Below are 20,761 nucleotides of genomic sequence, written 5' to 3' on the forward strand. Positions count from 1 at the left end.
ATAATGATCTTCACTTCATTTTTTGACAAATACAAAACTTAAGCAGGGTGGAGTTTAATTTTTCATGCAATGTTAGCATAGAATATTGAAAATTAATGAACTGATAGAACTCAGTAATAAAACCCATTATTTTAATGACTTTCAATTTCACCTGTTGCTTGAAATTTCAAGACAGCTAGTTTATCCTCTTGCTTTAAAGAATTCAAACCAAAGACTGTTTTTTAAAAAAAATTAAACAAAATTCTTCCCAATCAGTAATTAAATATATTTCACATGCTCATAAGTCATTTGAAACGTGTTTTTGAAACTTTTGAAACTGAAACATGTTTTTGATTCCTACAATCTTGTGAACCGCCCTGAGATCTTTTGACGAAGGGCAGTATATAAAACTAAGGAATAAAAAAATAAATGAATAAACCATGCCATCAATTACATACTCTCCTTTTCCCCAGATCACCACAGACTTGAGGCAGCGTTGCACAGACAGCCACACGGGAACATCAGCATCGGCACCTATGGCTGCAGGAATCATTGCATTGGCTCTGGAAGCAAAGTAAGATTTGAGTGATATGAACAGTCATTAAGACATTAGCCTTTGCACATTTTTGGCTTTTTTGCTGCGTTTACATCGAGATATTTGGAGAAAAATTAAGACATGTGGGCATATGCCTCCACATCAAGATGGACTTGGACTGTAGTTATATTCTAGTAGATTCTCACTTGCTTAAAGTTAGTTTATATTTAGCCACTGCTTAGTGGTTTATCATAGATCAGTGTTTCTGGCTTGTGAACTAAAAATATGCAAGTGGCACATACAATCAGCTTTTATAGTTACTATCTTCGGTTTCTTACAAAATAAAGCCAGATGTAGGACCATATTTGTGTGCATGAATGAGAATTATACCTAGTTTCTGAGAATATTGGTTTGTATCCAGACTTAAGTAGAGTAGTCTCACTGAAATCAATTGGACAGATTAGGTGTGACGTCCATTGAGTCTATTCTGGGAATGACTTAGATACCATTCAATGTCTCTACTACTATGGCTGCAACATATCACTTATAACCAATTGTACTTAGCCAAGACCAGGTTGAAGGGCAGGCCTCTTCTCCCAGCATACTGTGGAAAACAAACGTTGAGATGGGGCTGTAGGGTTGAGGCTGAGAAAGGGAGAAGAGGAGGAGGAAACAGCTGTAGGGAAAGCCCCATAACATTTGGTACTTACCTCAGGAGCACAGTAAGGCATGAATAGGCAACAAAGAGGTTAGCTCCCTCCCTCTGCCAAAACAGAGGTCCAAAATGCTGACAGGATAACCAGGTGAGTGGCAACCTCAATTCCTAAGTGCTAAAGGAAAGGCTGTGGGGTCGATATAGGAGGATATTACAGTGGTACCTCGGGTTACAGACGCTTCAGGTTACAGACTCTGCTAACCCAGAAATATTATCTGGGGTTAAGAACTTTGCTTCAGGTTGAGAACAGAAATCGTACAGCGGCGGCAGCAGGAATCCCCATTAGCTAAAGTGGTACCTCGGGTTAAGAACAGTTTCAGGTTAAGAACGGCCTTCCAGAACGAATTAAGTTCTTAACTCAAGGTACCACTGTACTGAGGTAAGGAATGCTAGCAATATCTGTCTTACTTGTGCACAGGGCTGAGCCTAGGAGAAGCGTAATAAATGTAAACACAGGAAGACAGAATAAGTCCATAGGCTCAGCCCTGTGCACAATTAACACAGAAATTACTAATGATTAAAAGATTACAAAATGGGTCCCCAAATGCATATTTGTGTTGGGGTTAAATGTGGAAGATACCTGCCTTAGATGAAGAAAACTGCATCTCTTCTGTCAACAAGGCAGAACCTGTAAATAATAAATCATATTTATCTAACTTGGAAATATAGCCTGAACTTGATCAAAATTAAACCTTGTTCTGGGATTATTTAGATGCTTACACCTGAACCGTAGCTATGGGAGGTTTTTTGTCCCGGATGAAGCCTCCAGGGGGCACCATTGAGGCTTCCAGCCTCTTTCTGTGTGTCTGTGTGGTGGGGAGTGCCAAACTGAGTCTTTAACCCAGATGAAATACGGCCTATTTTCACCCGTTTACAATAATTACCCACTTGTTATAAATCCAGAAAAATGCCAGTTGTATTTCACACAATACTTTGTCTGGCATCATGCTGTTTTTCCACCACAAAAATATTTGGTTGACTGGGTGGTATTCAATAAAGTTTTACTCAGAGTAGACCCACTGAGATAAATGAACATGACAGGTTCATTAATTTCATTGACACTACTGTGAATAAAACTTTGTTGAATACCACAGCCTGAAAGTCTCTTGTTAGGAAGCTGATATATAGACCTCATCCACATGTCTTTGTTCCTGATAGTCACCCCAGATTCTAGGTCCAAGTACATGTCCTAAAGATCTGCAAAGTCTGGCTGAGTCCTGGCAGTGGTGTAATATGATTTTGTTTTTTAAGTTTAAGAGTGTGTTTTTTCATATTAACTGATGACAAAAGCTGTAGCGCTGAGGGATGAATCAAGGTCTTTCCACACAATCCAGTCTGGATTCAATTCTTTGAATGTTTTCTTCCTAATGTGGGAGAGAGTTCACTGTCTAGACTACTATTCAGCAAACAACCAAAGGAAAAATTCATCAGTAGAAAGCTCCCCCCCCCCCGAAAAGCCTTACAACTTTTTTTTTTTTACAACCGTTGTTTGATCACACTTTGATATGGGAATTTTTATATACACTAAGAGCTTTCCCACTGTCAGTAACTATAACTTGCATTATATTTCTAGAACTCGATTTAGTAATAACTGAGCTTCGTCATGTAAACATTCCGGATGGGAATTCATAATACTGATGGATATAATCCAGTATAATTCATAATACTGATGGATGAATCCCAGCAGTGTTGCAACTAATGTTAAACATGATCTCATATATTTTCGACTATTATTTGAGAAAATAAATAGGAGTAGAGGCAGCCAAATGCTCCATAAATGTTTTGAAAATTCACACCAGGGCTATTTAAGTATTATCTGCAGGGAATTTCTCAAGAAATCAAAGTATGTTTCCTTGTTTGACTTCTTCTAAGTAGGTATAGGTCAAGCATGGCCTGTTTATAGCGTTTTGTAAGCAGACTGTGAATATCTCCCAATAGATCCACACCCTGAGTACCCACTGAGTTCTTCCCTTGCCCTCGCAAGTGCTCATCTGGAACAGGAGAAAGGAGAGGCTATGAAGCAGATGCTCCAGCTCCACACAGGAGGGTCCTTCCCTCTTTGTCAGTGGAAACTGGTGGGGCTTGTAGTTCCAGTCCCTTCCTCAGTGGGACGTAATGCTTTGCTGTGGAACTGGAGTGCTTGCTGCTACCTCTGCTCCTTCCCCTTCTCCAGCCCCAGATAAGTGGGCCTTGGGGAGGCAAGAGGAGGGAGAGGTTGGTGCTGAAGGCCGTGGCTGATGCTTTGTGTACCTTCATTCATTTTGGACATGCTCATTTGGAGCAAACACCAAAGATCAAATTGAGTGGCACTTTTCACTTTCCCCCCTTTAAATTGTATTCAAGAATATGTACAAAACAGAGCTAAGATAGCCAGTGGGGAAACTACTTGGTTTTGGCAACTTCAGGGCAAAAACAAGGCACACACCAATATTTATCCCTTCCTCAGCCTTCATATCTGATAAGATGCAATGCTGATACCTGAATATACAACCAGGACTTACATAATTAGCAGCAGGTGTGTGCATCACCAAACATGAACAAACAACTCACATGCAAACCAAAGAAGAACAGGGTGTTACATAGCCCAGTAAATTAGAACATTACATTGGAACAATTTTTGCATCCAATTCTGTTACTCTATTGTACAGCCCTGATGTAGTTCAAATGTTGTCACCATACCTAATCCAATGTGACTGATTTTCTCAGACAGAATGTTATGGTATATATAAAGGGTGGTGAACCTTTTCCACCCTGAGGGCCACATCCCCTTCTATGCAGCCTTCCAGAGGCCAGATAGCAGTGGTGGGTGGAGGCAGAAGCGGAAGTGGGCACAGCAACAAGTGCAGATGCTGCCTTTCTCCTCCATGAAGACAACCCAAAAACACCAGAGCTCAATGGCACATTCCAGCCAGGCAAAAACAAGAGGGTGGAAAGTCAGCAGGGTCATGGAGTGGGGAGCAGCCTGGAGGGGGGCATATTTGGCTTCCCACTCCTAGTATACATGCTGAAGTATAATGTCTGGGGATAATGGAAAAATGTGGGAAATTGTTGCTTATCTGTACTATCAATGAACTATGGCTTAAGGACAAGGTTCTTTGAAGTCTTAAGAAATTGGAAGGCACACAGATGTATTAATTCTCCATAGAGTATGAAGAATTTGTTGCTCTCTCAGCTGTAAATTATATTCTTCATGTTCTTTAAATTAGAATGTGAATTTTGGATGAATCAGTGGATTTGGATTTATCTTAAGCTGCACAAAATACTGGAAGTTGTTTGGGTGAGTGATGGGTAATTTGTGGAACAGCCAGGCAGCTGTGTTATGTTCTGCTTATGACCTTTTGGGGTGGAGTTTTGTGGAAACTGTAGAGGAGGGAAATGTCTTGGAATACAAGTGTTTTTTTAATTTCTTTTTTTCTTAGTGGTCTACTGGCAAATTAATTAATTGGACAACAGAGGGGTTGCAACATAGAAGGGTTCAAAGATGTGAATAAAATTAGCTTTGGCAAAAATGTAAAATTCTATTGTTATATAATACTTGGAAAGTCTCTTACCTCACTATCAGATGCATGTTTACTCAGAAGAACTCCCACTGTGTTCACTGAGCTTACTGCCAGGTTAATGTGCATTGGATTGATGTCTAAGGCAGTAATCCTATACAAACTCCCCTCGGAACAAGTCTCATTAAACTCACTTCTAAACAGGCAGGTATGGGATTGTTCTGTTACTTCAGTATAACATACTTTAGAAGAAACCCTCTTGTTGATTTTATTCCACCTGCTTCGCTGCAAACCACGAGGTAACAGCCCAGTATACTTTCTTTTATTTTGAGCAGGAATAACAGAGTAGAAAGCATGGTGGGGCACCTCCACTCACCTGACCCCTTGTTGCTCAAATAGCTGCTGCTTAACCGGAGGTAGAGGTGGAGGAATGCCAGACTGACTCCACAGGTATAATGCGCCAGCCTTGCCACTACCTCATGCCTCTACTTTTTTGTAAGCAGCAGCAACCAACTAGAGGTCAGCTGTGCAACAGTGCCCCGCCATGCCATCTGCTGCTGGAAGCAGACAATGAGCATTCCATTCAAAAATGTTGTTCTTGATTCATCTATATTTTTTGTTAAGTTGTAGGTGAACATATCAGACGACACAGCGATTCTTCAAACAGCTCTTGTTTATTCAGAGGCCAGAACAGAACTGAATTGAGGGATTCAGTCAGCCTGCTTATATAGAGCTCCAGTACCATGTAACTGTAACAATTTTCTAAAACTATCAAATCACTGAACGTCACTTTCGATCCCTTATTTGCATAACTATGTACAGTATCCCCCTGCTGGCCCAGGGTGAGAACTTCAGTACATAACATTTTCAATGGAGTAAGCTCCATTGAATACAATAGGACTTGCTTCTGAGTCTACTTTTTGGAACTGGGTGTTTCTTATGGGCACTGATGCAAAAGCAATTGTACTCAGTCTGCTCAGCTCCCCTTGCATTCTACATCTTCTGCCAAATGCTTCACACTTCATTTTAGGTAGGTGAGGGGATATAATTAACTATATTTTATTCCCCTACAGACTCACAGACAAAAGGATCCACTTACCACTTGTGGTTAAAAGTGTGGAGCCGAGCAGAGTTTAAATCCCATCTTAGGCAGTTTAATTAGAAGCATAAGAATTAGCTGTTAGGCTGATCTCCCCTTTATTACCCCATTTATCAAAGAAACATGCTGCAGACTGAAATGTAAGTTTAAAACATATCGTTTACTCACAGTTGAGTATTTGTATTTAGCAGTAACTGCATTCAAAGTAACTGAAGGTAAAATATTTGTGTTTGCCGCAAAAACAGCTTCAGGCATGTGCCTGATGCTAGAGCAATTGGGGGCACACCCTCCTTCTTGGCTGGCTGGAGAGAGAGTGTGGGGGGAGGAAGGAACGGGAAATACTTCTTTGCTGCTTCTTTCCTCCCGGAAGAGGAGGGGGAATATTATCACATAGAGCCTTTTCTACCATTTATGTTTCTGTGGTCTGAGTCAGCCTATTAGCAATAGAACTCTATGGTCTTAACCGCTTCACATGCTAACTAGCAAAAAACATTCATTGTTAGATTTGACTGAATAGCTCCCACACTTTTAATATTCTGCTTTGTTGTTTTTTCATGGTGGCATTTGGAAATAGTCTGCTTATCCCAGCCCTCTTGAAATCATGTGTACCTTCATATTCTGCTGCTGACATGCTTGTACAAAAACATCTCTCCTTAGGACAGATGACACCAGCAGCCTAAGGATTCATTTTTGAACCTGCCCATTTAATACACTGTCTCTAGTCTGAATGTGTGACCCTCTAAACAAGATGAACTGGTTGTTGCTGCTATTCCCAAGTAATTGAGCCCTTTGGTCAAGTAACTGAGCCTATTAAGTTTGCACAAATAGGGACCTATGAATAATTCAGAGGATAGGGTGAAAGCAAAGAACTCTTTATTCTTCTGCCCCCTTCTTTTCCTTTGAAAAAAATTACCCATTCCTCCCCCCCCCCCCAGTTCTTTCAAACGAGAACAAAAAATTCTCTCCCCCACTCCATTTCACCATGCAAAAGAATCCTTTGAAGGTGAAAATTGAGATCTGAGGATATTCTCTGTTGGGTATACATCCTGAGACCTCAGTTTACGAACCCTTTTTTGGTCCAAGGCATCATTTTGCAGTTGCAAGTGTTAGACACAATTCCTTAACTGGGGGGGGGGGGAGGCAATTGGAGCACCTTTTACAGGTTTAGATTGATACGCTAGCTGTCTAGAGACAGGTGATTTGGCCTCAGTTCGTCATGGACTAGTGCGTCTAGACTAGACTACTGCAATGTGCTCCATGTGGAGTTTGGAAATTTCAACTGGCACAGAATACAGCTCCCTGGTTATTGGTGCAAATAATGACCATATGACACCATTACTGAAACAGTTGCACTACTTACCAATGAGGTCTGGGGCTCAATTTCAAGTTCTGGTTTTAGCTTTTAAATCCCTATATTGTTTTGGACCAGATTACTTGAAGGACTTCGTCGTCTATATTTTTCCATTTTATGATAAACTCAAACACAATCTGGTTTACACATAAAAATATGAAATTACAAAATTAAAATACTTAATAAAAAAGCATGAAAATTTTATGTAAAGTAGCACAGCAGACGTATGCCACATTATGCAAATGTAAAGGCAATCAGCCATGTTCTCCAGTAAGGTGGGAACTGTGCACACTTTCTCCAGACATTGTTTGGAACAGAAGTGAGCTAATTATATATATATTCCACTCCTACTTTTTCAAATTTACTATCTTTATAAATCCTTCGGGGACATCCTGAAGAGTGAGGGCAACTCCTTGTGAGCATCACATGAGGAAGATTTGCCATTTGTTTTTTGGCTGATGGGTCCCTATTTCACACACACACACCCAACACCCCTTGCTCATTTTTATTAATGCTAAACATTCTGGAGTGCACAATCCAAAAGCAGTAAGCAAATGCTGATGAGACATTTGGGGATTCTTTTCTGGTAAAAAGATAGTTTGGTTTTTGAAATGTGGCCAGTAATCTATCGGTATTGGTTATTAGTCTTGCTAATACATTTTTTTTTCAGCTTTCAAGAGGCTTAACAAGAGGTTAACAACTATCTCTAGGGAGGTTAATTGAGTGCTGAATCAATTAAGATTAATGAGTTTTTTCCCTGAGTCAGTTATTTGCCTAGGAAAGGATGCAACTTTGATATATTTTGTATCTTTCTAGAAAAAGTGCTATTTTTCTAGAAAAAAAGGTGCCAGAACTGAACAAAAACTTTATTCTACATACCTTTAAGGGGGGGGGGGCTATCCCTGCACATACCACATAATTCTGAGTCAGAAAAAGCAACATGTGAAGCAACTCTGAAAATCATGTGAGTCGTGGTGGTGTTAAAGGGCCAGTAGTCCTGAGACTCACACATAGAAGGGAAACAGCATTGGCAAACAACACTGTACATCTGTGTTTGAAATTAACAGATCCCTTTTCTTCTAAGGCAGCTACCATGCTCTGTGAAAATGTAACCCAGGGCCAGGAGTAGCCTCGGTACTTTGGATTTGCCCCATGCTCCATATATGCTGAGCAATGACTTCTGTGGAGAGTTACGTTCTGAGAGTCCATATATTCAGCCTGCAAATTTAATCAAACTGAAGTTCATTAATTCCTTTTTTCTGGATCAGAGAAATGCTGTGGATGTAGTGTATATTGATTTCAGTAAAGCTTTTATCAAAGTCCCCCATGATATTCTTGTGGAGAAACTGGTAAAATGTGGGTTGAACGAGGTAACTGTTAGGTGGATTTGTAGCTGGTTGACCGACCGAACCCAAGGAGTTCCCTGTCAACTTGGGGGGGGGGGGAGTGACAAGTAGGGAGCCACAGGGCTCTGTCCTGGGCCTGTTGTTCAACATCTTTATAAGTGACTTGCATGAAGGAATTGAGGGGATGCTCACAAATTTGCAGGTGACACCAAACTCGGAGAGGTAGCTAATGCCATAGAAGGCAGAATCAGAATTCAATATGTCCGTAACAGATTGGAGAACTGGACACAAGCTAACAAAATGAATTTCAGTAGGGACAAATGTGAGGTTCTGCACTTAGACAGGAAGAACCAGATGCACAAATATAGGATGGGGGGCACCTGGCATGCTAGCCAGTACATGTGAAAATGATCTAGGGGTCTTGGTAGACCCTAAGCTTAACATGAGACAACAGTGTGATGCAGCAGCAAAAAAAAAGGCTAATGCTATTCTAGGCTGCATCAACAGAAGTCCAGATCAAAGGGAAGCAATACAGTGGTGCCTTGGTTTGCAACCATTTTGGATTACAACCACGTCAAACCTGGAAGTGTGTGTCCCTTTTTTTGGATTACAATGCATTTTTATTTTTGGATTACAACTCCTTTTTGGGGGGAGGAGGCCCCACTTGTGAAAGCGTGCCTTGGGTTACAACCTGTTTTGGTTTACAACCAAACCTCCAGAACAGATTATGGTTGTACACCAAGGTACCTCTGTAGTACTACTCTATTCTGCCTTGGTCAGACCACACCTGGAATACTGTGTCCAATTTTGGGCACCACAATTTAAGAAGCATATTGACAAGCTGGAACATGTGCAGAGGAGGACAACTAAGATGATCAAGGGTCTGGAAACCAAGCCGTATGAGGAATGGTTGAGGGAGGTGGGTATGTTTAGCCTGGAAAAGAGGAGACTGAGAGAAGATATGAAAGTCATCTTTAAGTGGTAGGTCCATTGTGTGGAGACGATGGCTATTTGGTGACAAAGAGAAGGTGGAACTACTCAACACCTCCTTTGCCTCTGGTCTTCACCCAAAAGGAAAGTGATGCCCAACCTGGTGATAACAGGATAAATGATGTAAAGAGGAACCTGCAGCCCAAGATAGGAAGAGAGGAGGTAAGCAAACACCTGCCTACTTTAAACAGGAGGAGATATGAAAGCCATCTTCCAATATCTCAAGGGCTATCACATGGAAGAGGCAGCAAATCTGTTTTCTCCTGCTCTGGATGGTAGGTCTTGAACCAATGGCTTCAAGTGACAAGAAAAGAGATTCCGACTAAACATTCAGAAAATCTTTCTGACAGTCAGAGCTGTTCGACAGTGGAATGGTCTCCCTCAGGAGGTGGTGGACTCTCCTTCCTTGGAGGTTAAGCAGAGGTTGGGTGGCCATCTGTCATTTATGATCTAGTTGAGATTCCTGCATTACGGGGGGTTGGACTAGATGACCCTTGGGATTGCTTCCAAGTCTATGATTCTTATTCCCTACACCCAGTGCTCCAGTGCAAGAGGTGTTTCAAATAATTAGAGTCCTCCTTTACATCAGAATGCAGGATAATGATCCTGGTTGTTAACAAACAATAGTTTCGACTGACCACAGTTTTCCCAGTTTGGGTGTAACTTGGGAGTAATCCCAAATTTGAAAGTAGAAGCCTCTTTCTCCATTCTCCGCCTTGTGACTGTGCTAAATGAGACAGGGGGAGTACATGAGCCCGAGGCTCATTCCTATGATGCTAGAAACTCTGATTTAGTTCTGCATTTGAAACAGCCCCATATATTACAAACTAAATGAATACAAGAACCTTGAACCTGTTCTGACAACATAGGGATAGCCAGTAGGATTTTTTTTAGCACTGGTGTTACATTCTGGTGGTTGTCTGTCCCCGCCAACTGTTTAGCTGCAGCATTTTGCACAAGCTGGAGCTTCCCGACCAGGCGCAAGGGGGGCCCCACATGGAGCACATTGCAATAATCAGCTCTTGAAGTTACAAATGCATGAATCTCCATGGCCAAGAATGGGCATAGTAGCTCTAGCTGGTGAGAAGGAGTGATCCAGGAGACTCTCAAAACAACAGCAGCAAAAAGTACGGTAAATGCTTGAATTTGCAAACCTGCCAGAACCCAATTTTATTTTTTGAGAAAATCGGTCTCAGCACAGCTAGGCCCTCAGTTCATATGCTGCTCATGCCTACTTCAAATGTCGGGTGAAATATAGTTATTTAAATTAATAAAATTTAAGTTGCATATCTAGTAATTTAAACAGTAAGTAAGTAGTTAACATTGGAGAAATTAATCAAAATATATTTGTTAATTAATATTAGTTACAGTAATTTAAAACATGACTGTTGAGCATGCCGGAGATTAGTAGGCACCACAGTGTCCTCTAGTGACAGCAAGACTTAACGACAACTCAGGTACACACAGTGACAAGGGGGACCCTGGAGAAGCTAGAGGAGCCTGGCTGTTCTTAAATAAGGACCAAAACAGAATGGCCACCACAGTGGAAATTATTGAAAAATAGGACTCTCTCTTGTACTTTCACCAAAAGGAAAAGTTATATGTCTCTGTTCTGTGCTTTGTACTGCCAAATGCAATCTATGTTGCATTAGTGAGATTTGTTTCAGGGTGGTCTTGCTCAGAGTTTTTTAATCCATGCCCTTTTGCAGCTATGGTAATTGGAACACTGTATTTTAAAATGTTTGTGAATTTGCACATATTATGTTTGTTCAGATTTATTGCCACATATACAAATAAGAAGTTACGTTATGCAATCAAGAGTGTTGATTTGCTTTTCATTTCTTGATTTTTTGGGTCAAAGGGAAAGGGGAGGGGAAACCTTTGATCACAAACCAGCTCATTCCCATAAGTGTTTTTTCTCCCCTTGTGTTGAGCACATTGCAGGTATATTTAATAAGAGCATTCACTAGGGAAATTATGTTAAATAGTGGGTAGACATAGCAGACGATGCAGTGATTTCTCCAAAGCAGCTCTTTATTTGTAAGCTGTCACAGAACTGAACAGCCAACAGCTCAGCAGGCCTGCTTTTATAGGCAGCCGGCTGTCAACATTGTAGCAACAACAACTCAGGGTTTCCCGCCTAAAATAACTGACGTGGACCTGAGTGAAAACTATATACATGATACTCCTGGTGGGCAGGGTGAGAACTTCAATACATAAGACCCCTCCCCACCGAGATAAGGCATTAGTTACAATCATAGTGGTTCCATTACATACAGCAATACCCTTACTGGTTTCAGTAAGGCACATAAGCATATTAATTGACTTTATTCACCATACAGCTTTACATGTGCAGTTTGTCCAGTGAACATAGTCTTTTAAATATGGGCTACTGGCCTTGCGGATTTCCTGGGCAGAGAGTTCAGCAGCTTCTGAGGCCACAGCCTCCTGCCATGGCTTTCTGCAGCATGAGGTCTGGCTTGGCGAAGAGGTGTCATTGCAGACGGATGTCCCAGACCCCGCAGATGATTCAGGGCATCGTCTAAGTCTCGGAAGTTGCAGTGCATTGCAGCCTGTCAGAGGGCGGTGGTGTAGTTGTTAAGTGACTCCCCCTCTGCCTGGTTCCGGTGGTAGAACACATGGCGGGCAGATATCTTGGATGGCTTTGGCGCGTAGTGGTTGCGGAGCTTCTCTTGAATCGTGTCCCATGGCTCTGCCTGGACAGCTAGAGGCGCAACTAATGCTTGGGCCGTTGCAAACACTTCAGGGCCACAAAGGCTGAGGAAGAGGCCCCGCTTCTGCTCTACAGACCCTCTTGTAAGCTCATTTGCTTGGAGGTAGCAGTCGAACCGAGCAAGGTAGGAGTCCCATGATTCAGAGGCTGGGGCAAACGGCGGTAGAGGCACAAGTGAAGCCATGGTTCTGATGCCGATGTGGAGGGCGATGGACGGAACACAGTGCTCTAGCCAGACAATCAGCTCTGAATTGGTTCTGCTCCGTGATTTCGCTCAGTGTTTCAGCTCCGTGATTCAGCTCATCTCAGAGGGTGGCTGCGTCTGGCTGTGCTCTGATGTCCATCGATCCCATCCTTGTAACCAGTGTTAAGTTGTGGGTGAACATATCAGACGACCCAGTGATTTCTCCAAAGCAGCTCTTTATTTGTAAGCTGTCACAGAACTGAACAGCCAACAGCTCAGCAGGCCTGCTTTTATAGGCAGCCGGCTGTCAACATTGTAGCAACAACAACTCAGGGTTTCCCGCCTAAAGTAACTGACGTGGACCTGAGTGAAAACTATATACACGATACTCCTGGTGGCCAGGGTGAGAACTTCAATATATAACAAATTATTGTTTGGATTGGGTTTAATACCACATAGGGAAGAGAAAATATTTTATTAAAATCTTGCATTTGAACACATAAACATTGTTGGTCAAAGTGAGGCTTATGCTTTAATTTTTGGCATTTGTGTTGCTAGTTTGTAGCAACAAAGGATAATTTTATATATTTAAAGCAATAAGTGATATCTCCTATGTACAGTGGTACCTCGAGTTACAGACGCTTCAGGTTACAGACTCCGCTAACCCAGAAATAGTACCTTGGGTTAAGAACTTTGCTTCAGAATGAGAACAGAAATCGCACACCGGCGGCGCAGCGGCAGCAGGAGGCCCATTAGCTAAAGTGGTCTTCAAGTTAAGAACAGTTTCAGGTTAAGAACAGACCTCCGGAACGAATTAAGTACTTAACCCGAGGTACCACTGTATTTTATTGCAACATTTCCCCTGGAAATTATTAACATCGTAAACTTAGTATGCATATTCATGGCCTCATTCTGTTTCCAGTCTGAACCTGGCAGAGAAGCCAGGAGCCCCCATCAATGAGTGCAGAAAAACTGGTAGAATCAATGTCCTTTTGTTGCCTAGGGGAATCCTAGTTTTACACAAAGGCTTTAATGTTTGCATTAATTTTTGCATGTGCATTGATTCCTCATACTTTCATTTCTAGTTCCCTGAATCTGAAGTTTATCATCTTGATTGTATGCATAGAGCTAAAAGCGAAGTGGCACACTCTCCTCAGCAGTAACACAAAGCACTTATTTCTCCTGACCAAGCTGAATTTTGAAAATCTCACAGATTTAATCTACAGCAGAAAATAACGAATGGCAATGCTTGCTTTTGTATAACATATCTACACATGCAATGTTTCAAAAAGCTAAACTCTTTGTCAGACCATGTTGTCTGGAATATATTAAAATGGATTAGGAAAATTACAAATTCAGCACTGTAGTTTGAATAGCAGGCGCATAAAGTTATACTTCTTTTGTGTCTTCCCAGAATATTCACAGTTCACCTTTTTGAAAGTTTGATGATTTGGGGAATGTTTCCAACCCACTTTTATTTGTATTAGTGGGAACATGAGAGCATTTATACACCAACAAAGAGGCAAGCAGTTATAGATAGAAATTTGGCAGGCAATGATGAGTACTTGAGCTTTCATTTCCTACTTTTATTTTGTTTAATTTCCATATTTGTGAAATCAAGCATTATTTGAATCTTCTATGGTACATTTTATTGTTTAGTTGTAGGATTGGAATGCATATAATATTACCATTATTATTAAAAAATATTTGAGGAATTGCATGTGAAGTATAGTAGAAAATCTTTATGTGTTTTATTTTAAAGTGTCCAACAGCTGCATTTGTCCCAGTGCTATAGGTTAATTCTGTTGTAGGAAGAATATGGGTTCCGTTAAAAATTGAGCTGGACAAAAAAACCTTTTGAATTATCTGTGGGAATTGGATGGTTATTTTGCCTGACAACTTAATCTCATCCATATTACTATTTCAATTCTTTTTACTGCTCAGATGCTTCTAGACACTGGATTTTTTTCCCCCAATCCTTGTGGGGGTTTTTGTGGGTGATCGACACATTGATGTACTAACATGAAAGTCAAGGATAACCTGGACATGAACTATACTGATTGCTGCTAATTCAAATGTATTAGCAGACTCAGCAAAGGAAAAGGGCAGCAAGACTAGCAGTAGTTGCTCACAATTCCATTGCTAACAGAAACCACAGTTAGACCTGAAAGCAACCATAAGTTGCCTATTATTTCAGTGCTCTTGGACAGATAAGTAGTCTTACCATTTAGACACTACAGAGTTAAGCATTCTATAAATTGTTTAAATAAATAAAAGAAACAATTATTTTCTTCTGTTAGTTTTTCTAGAGATTAAACCAGCAGGGTTTAATGAAGCCACAAGCCTCTGGAGCCATGCTATTCACTTTAGGTGGGAGCAAAAGTCAGGGTGCAGGCAAATCTCGTACCAGTCTGGAACACTGTAATGTGGTGCCACTGAGGCCGGCATGGCCCCTACTGCTCTCTGTCCCCAGAATGCCCCATTATGGGATTTTCTGCAGACTCCACATCAGCAGTGTGACACTGGCATCGCTCTCTGGTCAGGGTCAGGGGAGATCATTAAGTTGTCCTCCAAGACATCAGCAAGTGGTTGATGGGGAAAGTAGTTTAGGAACCACTGGTAGATGATATAGCTAGCTAGCTAGCTAGCTAGATAGATAGATAGATAGATAGATGATAGGCAGATGTTCTTCCTGTAACTATGAACCACTTCATGCTTGTAAAAACTTTTCTGCCCTGAAAATTATGAAGATTGAAATTTATTGCAGTCTTTTAACGCTGTATATTGGCTTGAATACTTTGAGAAAGGTTTCTGTTCTCTGCTTTGAGACACTCTCCCCCCCTCCCTCTCCTCCTTGGGCTTTTCTTATTTTTTTGTTGTAAAATGACTGTTCACTGTCTTTCCCTAGTCGACTACTGACATGGAGAGATATACAGCATATCATTGTAAGGACTTCACGGGCAGGGCATCTGATTGCTAATGACTGGAAAACCAATGGGGCTGGTTACAAGGGTGAGTATTCCCTTCCTATTCATCATTGCAAACCCTTTTTTCCACCTTCCAAAAGAGAAAAATCTCATACGCTTTGCCTGCCAGTTAGAGCTATTCTATTTTGATTAATAAGATAAACAAGACCATGAGGTTAAACGTTTGGGAAGTCTGCCTCCATGTGGCTTTACCAGCCACTTGTATCATGTAGCTATGCCATATGCAAGTTAGAGGAAACCTGATTGGAACAGTTAATATAGGTTGATTTTGGAGGCAAAAATGCTCTTCAGCTAACTCTTAGGCTGGGAAGCCTAAATGTGATTTTTAAGCCTGATGTTTAGCATAGTATTTACAACATTATGATTTTTTGAAAGTAGTGATCAAAACAACCCTTACCTAGAAGTAAGTTCCTTGAAATCAGTTAGACATATTTCTATATTATAAATTTAGGATCGTGGTATAAAACAGGGCTAGGGAACCTGTGGCTGCCCAGATGGTGGACTCCAGCTGCCCTCAGCCCTGGCCACCACGGGCAATGGACAGGAATGATGGGAGTTGGAGTCTAGCAACTGCTGGAGAGCCACACGTTCTCCATCTCTAGTACAAAGGAAGCTAACCAGCACATAGTTCCAAGTTCAAGTGCACCAACAAACTTCAAGATGTAAACTATTAGCTGTATGCCACCATTGTGCCAAAATAATCAATGACATCATTTATCACATTTGCAGAAAGTTGTTTTGGTTTTTTTAATGGTAGTCCTGGGGAAAATATTTGCCAATACAATATTACTAAGCTTATATGATATTTCCTTTATGCAATTTGTATGGATATTTAATTTCTGAATAACAAAAAGGCATATGCAGTAATTTAAGAAGGAAATATGACCCTTTCACCTTTGGTTCCTGAAAACAATAAAACTAAAATGGGCTGCATGCAAGTGGTGGGTGAAGTCAGGCAAAAAAGTGGGTGGAGCAATAGACGGGACTCTTACCTTTGCCTGGTGGACTACAGTCCAGCCATGCAAACGTCCTCTATCCAGGCAAGCAGCAGGCATTTCAGGACACATTCCAGCCTGCAAAAAACAGGCCAGGAAGGTGCAAAGCATGGCCAATTGGGGGAATGGCCTAGGGAAGAGACATGGCCGAGGGAATGTCCTGGGAGCTGGGTAGAGAGGCCACGAGGGCCACATTTGCTCCCCAGGGCTGAGGTTCCCCACCCCAGATGTATGTCATCAGGCAAGACTTGCCAGCTACTTTTCTCTGGGCATATTTTTTCATCTGTGCCCTATCTTGGCTCGGTATCATAAGCACAAAAATATATAAAATGGCAGGGCTGGAGGAAAGTACACTGTGCCATATTATGTGGGATATTGAGGCACTATTTTCATGTGGGATTCATTCACATGCTGGCAGATTCAGATTGCACAAAGTTGATTTAGAGTTCTTGGAACAACAACCCCCCCCCCCAAAAAAGGACCCAATCAGACCTTTTGCAATAGGGGAATTGACTGGAAAATGCACTGTAAAGAGTGAAGTAACAATTGCTTAGCACAGCATCATATAACCCTGCAAAGAAATCAGAATGAATGTTCAAAAAAAGCCGATGTTGTCTAACCAAGCAAACTTTGTGCAAACATATCAGGATGAATAAATAGGTTGTCAGGAATCAACCAAATTCTTTGCATCACATTTTGTTTTCTGTATGTGCTCATACATGCTAATATCTAGAATACTATTTTTGTCATGTTTTCTGCCATAGTGGCAGTAATTTATGAAATCTATTGTATTTTACAGTATTTGTCAATATGTATATATGTGAAACATTGCAATATTCATATGCACTTGCAGTAATTCTGTGTCTTTTATTTTAAGCTGCTTTTGGGAGCCATCTGGTATATGTCAACCATATTTTAGGGTGGGGTTCACACACACACACACACACCCCACTGCCTGATTAATGCCATAGATGAAGGGATACCAAGAACAGAATGTGACCTAACAAAATTGTTCTATAACCTCATGTTGGATTTGGAAAAGGGGAAAAACTAAATGGCCCCCATCACTGTGGAATTGAGGAATCAACTTTAACCCAAATAAAAAGAATAGTTTTAAGTAAATTAGTTTGGCAATGAAAGCTGAGCAATGGTTCCAATAAAACTGTAGCTCTCTCTAAACCTCTTGTTAGTTTTGGATCAAGGAAAAGCAAATGATTTAGATTAAATAACAATATCCAACTTTGAATTTGATGTGAGAGGGGGGAGAATTGCACACTGCTGTTGGCAAGAATGGATCGGTACTTTACTATTGCACATGGCAATATTTCGTGTAATATTTCACTATTGTCCTCAACTACCGCCAAGAATAACAATTAAATGCCTGTTTTTCATAGAATGAATTACTCTGATCAGACTGAGTTTCTTGTAGAAATGTACCATCATTCTCTTGATGGCTGAAACATATTTCTTCCATGACATGTTCTTACTAAGGCTTATTTGAAAAATTAAGGAAGCAAGCTTCTAAAACTGATTTAAGCTGCAATCCTAGCCCCACCTGCCTTGGAGTAAACACCATTGAATTCAGTAGGACTAACTTTGAGTAGACATGATTACTCTTGGTTACACCTTCCTAGGGATTCTATAGGACACTGTGGGACACTTCTGGGAAAACACGTTTAGGATTTCACTGTAACACAGGATGCGGGAGAACTGCCTTTTTCTGTGAAAAAATGAATAAGAAGCAAGTAGGGAAAAGGAAAGAATGCCTTTCTTTTGAAAAGGGAAATCAGAGGAGTAAAACAGCAAAAACCTGAAGGAGTCTCAAACTCAACAAAGAGTCCATGAGCGCTGGCACCTGAAAGTGGGTCAGCATGCCTTTTCAGTGGGCTGATTAACTTGCTTGCATGGCAACGCTGGGCCTCAGAGCCGTTGCTCCTGCCGATTTCAAGCCAGAAAACAGATGGAAAGGGCTAGAAATCCACCCATTGCTCCCCACAGGAATGGAAGATAAATGCGTGTGTGTGTGTGTGTGTGTGTGTGTGTGTGTGTGTGTGTCTTTGTATCTGCTCCAGCTATGCATGTTGGAGAATGGGCTGCTAGTATTCACTATGACTATTTAGCAAACAGTGTTTTTAAATTCCCATCAGCCAAATGAATTCTAAGTATTCATTTTTTCAGCTCAGAAAACTACATTTTTATTTTCTAACTGCTTATTTATAGTGTGCTTTAATAGAAACAGAAAGCTTAATCGACTGGAGTGTGTCCTGCAAGGCTCCTTTTCAACCTGCTACTTCACCTCCTACAACTTTTTCATTAATTAATAAAAGCTCACTCTTGCAAAAGCAAGGGAACATCCCTTTTCTGTCCTTTCTTTGTAGGCCTCAGAACTATTGATCTCTATCTGCTATAGCTTACGACCCTAGGCGCTAGGTCCCAGGGGCCCGGCTTGCTGTGGTTCACACAACATTTTAAATGTGGGGGCCAGGCACCCACAAGCGCAGCACAGCTGGGCATGCACGCCATGGGGCATACTCACACAGCATCACCAGGCCCCTCTATGTGCACACGCTATGTCACCATACTCTGCTGCATGCGCGAGGGATGTCAGCACGCCAGGGGTGTGATGACATGGCACACATGCCCCACATGCCCTGTGGTGTGCACACACACACCGTTGACATCACACAGCCCCAGGTACCTGCAGTCTTTTCTACATCAGGCAAAGACCTGTTTGTTTAGAGGTCATAGACTTTTCAACATAACTTTAGCTGATGTTAACTGCTGATTGGTTGAGTTTTTATTATCTATCCAGGATGACAGTTTTGTGTTTAGCTGCTTTATGTGTAATTTTAATATTGTGTGCCACTCTGGCAACCCTTTTGCTGAAGAAAAGTTATACAAATAAATAAATTAGCAGTAATGGTATTCATAGTATTACAGCTGTTATCCCATGGGGATTCAGTGAATCCCTTGTGTAGGAATAACCCAAGCAAGACTAGGGTCCCTTCTTGGATTAAAGACTATCTAGATAGTCAAAACCACTGGAGTTACACCTCCCAGCACATCTTCAAAGTTTCCTAAAGATCCTGTAACCCTCCAGGACTCTACTGAGAAGCAATGCTAGCACATATACTAATTAATGGTTTGTTGGGTCAAGGACATAGTTTATGGGGGGAGGGAGCAAGAAGCTGATCTGCTTTTTCCCCAAATCAAACATCTCCATATCCCTGTGGCAGGTTTGTGGTCTGCAAAGCACCAGTATTTCAGGCAGGGAGATATGGGTATCCATTCTTCTTGTGCCATACTTGATATCCGGTGGTATGGAGAACAGATTGGGGACTTCTTTTTCATAGCAGGAACACTGACATATGCAGGAGCACCAAAAAGATGGAGGGACGTTCCTTGCTCTGGCAACTAAGTGAGGTATAAGTGAGGCTTTCAGGGTTTACAATTGTTTATGGCAGAGGAACATAGCAAAAGTCAAAGAATGAGAGAAATAATCAAGCAGATGCCATATAGCTTTTTCCTTTTCTACTTCATGCTAGCAATCTGGCAATACAGTGGTGCCTCGCAAGACGAAATTAATTCGTTCCGCGAATTTTTTTGTCTAGCGAATTTTTTGTCTTGCGAAGCACGGTTTCCCATAGGAATGCATTGAAAATCAATTAATGCGTTCCTATGGTCAAAAAAAGTCCAAACAAAGCCAAATTTGGTACAACAAGAGTTTATTAAGTGCTATTAAGTCACACATACTGTAAAGAGCATTTCAAAATTCAAACCCAGAATTTATTTTAAAAAACAGCATTGCCCAATAGTCACAGAAAATCATAAAAATGCAGGGGGGGGAACAAGCTTCTAGATTCTTGCAAACCCCTCCCCAACTGTTCCCCCAGCCACCCAGCACACAGAAATTCAAATCCAGAATTTTTTTTAAAAAAAACAGCAGAGTGGCCCAATGGTCACAGAAAATCATTAAAATGCAGGAAAAAAACCATACAAGCTTCCAGATTCTTGCAAACCCCTCCCCAACACCAAGTCCTTGAATTCCAAACACCCCAACCCAAAATCCAAAACCCCCCAAAAAAGTTTTAAAAGCTTAAATTACCAAATGGCTGCAAAAGAAGTTTTGGAAAAGCTTCAAAAATCACCAAAGTCTTTAAAAACCTCAAAAAAGGCTACTACGTACACTGCGTTCTATGAGTTGCTCCTCGAAGTCAAGTCGCAACTGTATTAATGGTGTTAAGAAAAAGGAAACAAACTTGCAAGACGTTTTCGTCTTGCGAAGCAAGCCCATAGGGAAATTTGTCTTGCGAAGCAGCTCAAAAAACGGAAAACCCTTTCGTCTAGCG

The 20,761-nt window shown here is 41.2% G+C and overlaps 1 protein-coding gene across 6 annotated transcripts in view; it reads left to right on the forward strand.

Moving 5' to 3' along the window:
• The window catches only part of PCSK5 (proprotein convertase subtilisin/kexin type 5), a 163,458-nt gene that overhangs the window by 119,723 nt on the left and 22,974 nt on the right, over window positions 1–20,761 (forward strand). For all 6 annotated transcript variants that reach the window (XM_083464824.1, XM_083464828.1, XM_083464825.1 and 3 more), the window contains exons 9-10: window positions 453–553; window positions 15,339–15,442. In XM_083464824.1, coding sequence (XP_083320950.1) covers window positions 453–553; window positions 15,339–15,442 — 205 coding nt within the window. The remainder of the gene's footprint in view (window positions 1–452; window positions 554–15,338; window positions 15,443–20,761) is intronic.

The sequence above is a fragment of the Podarcis liolepis genome (assembly GCF_965112155.1).
Source record: "Podarcis liolepis genome assembly, chromosome: 11".
Taxonomy (NCBI): Eukaryota; Metazoa; Chordata; class Lepidosauria; order Squamata; family Lacertidae; genus Podarcis; species Podarcis liolepis.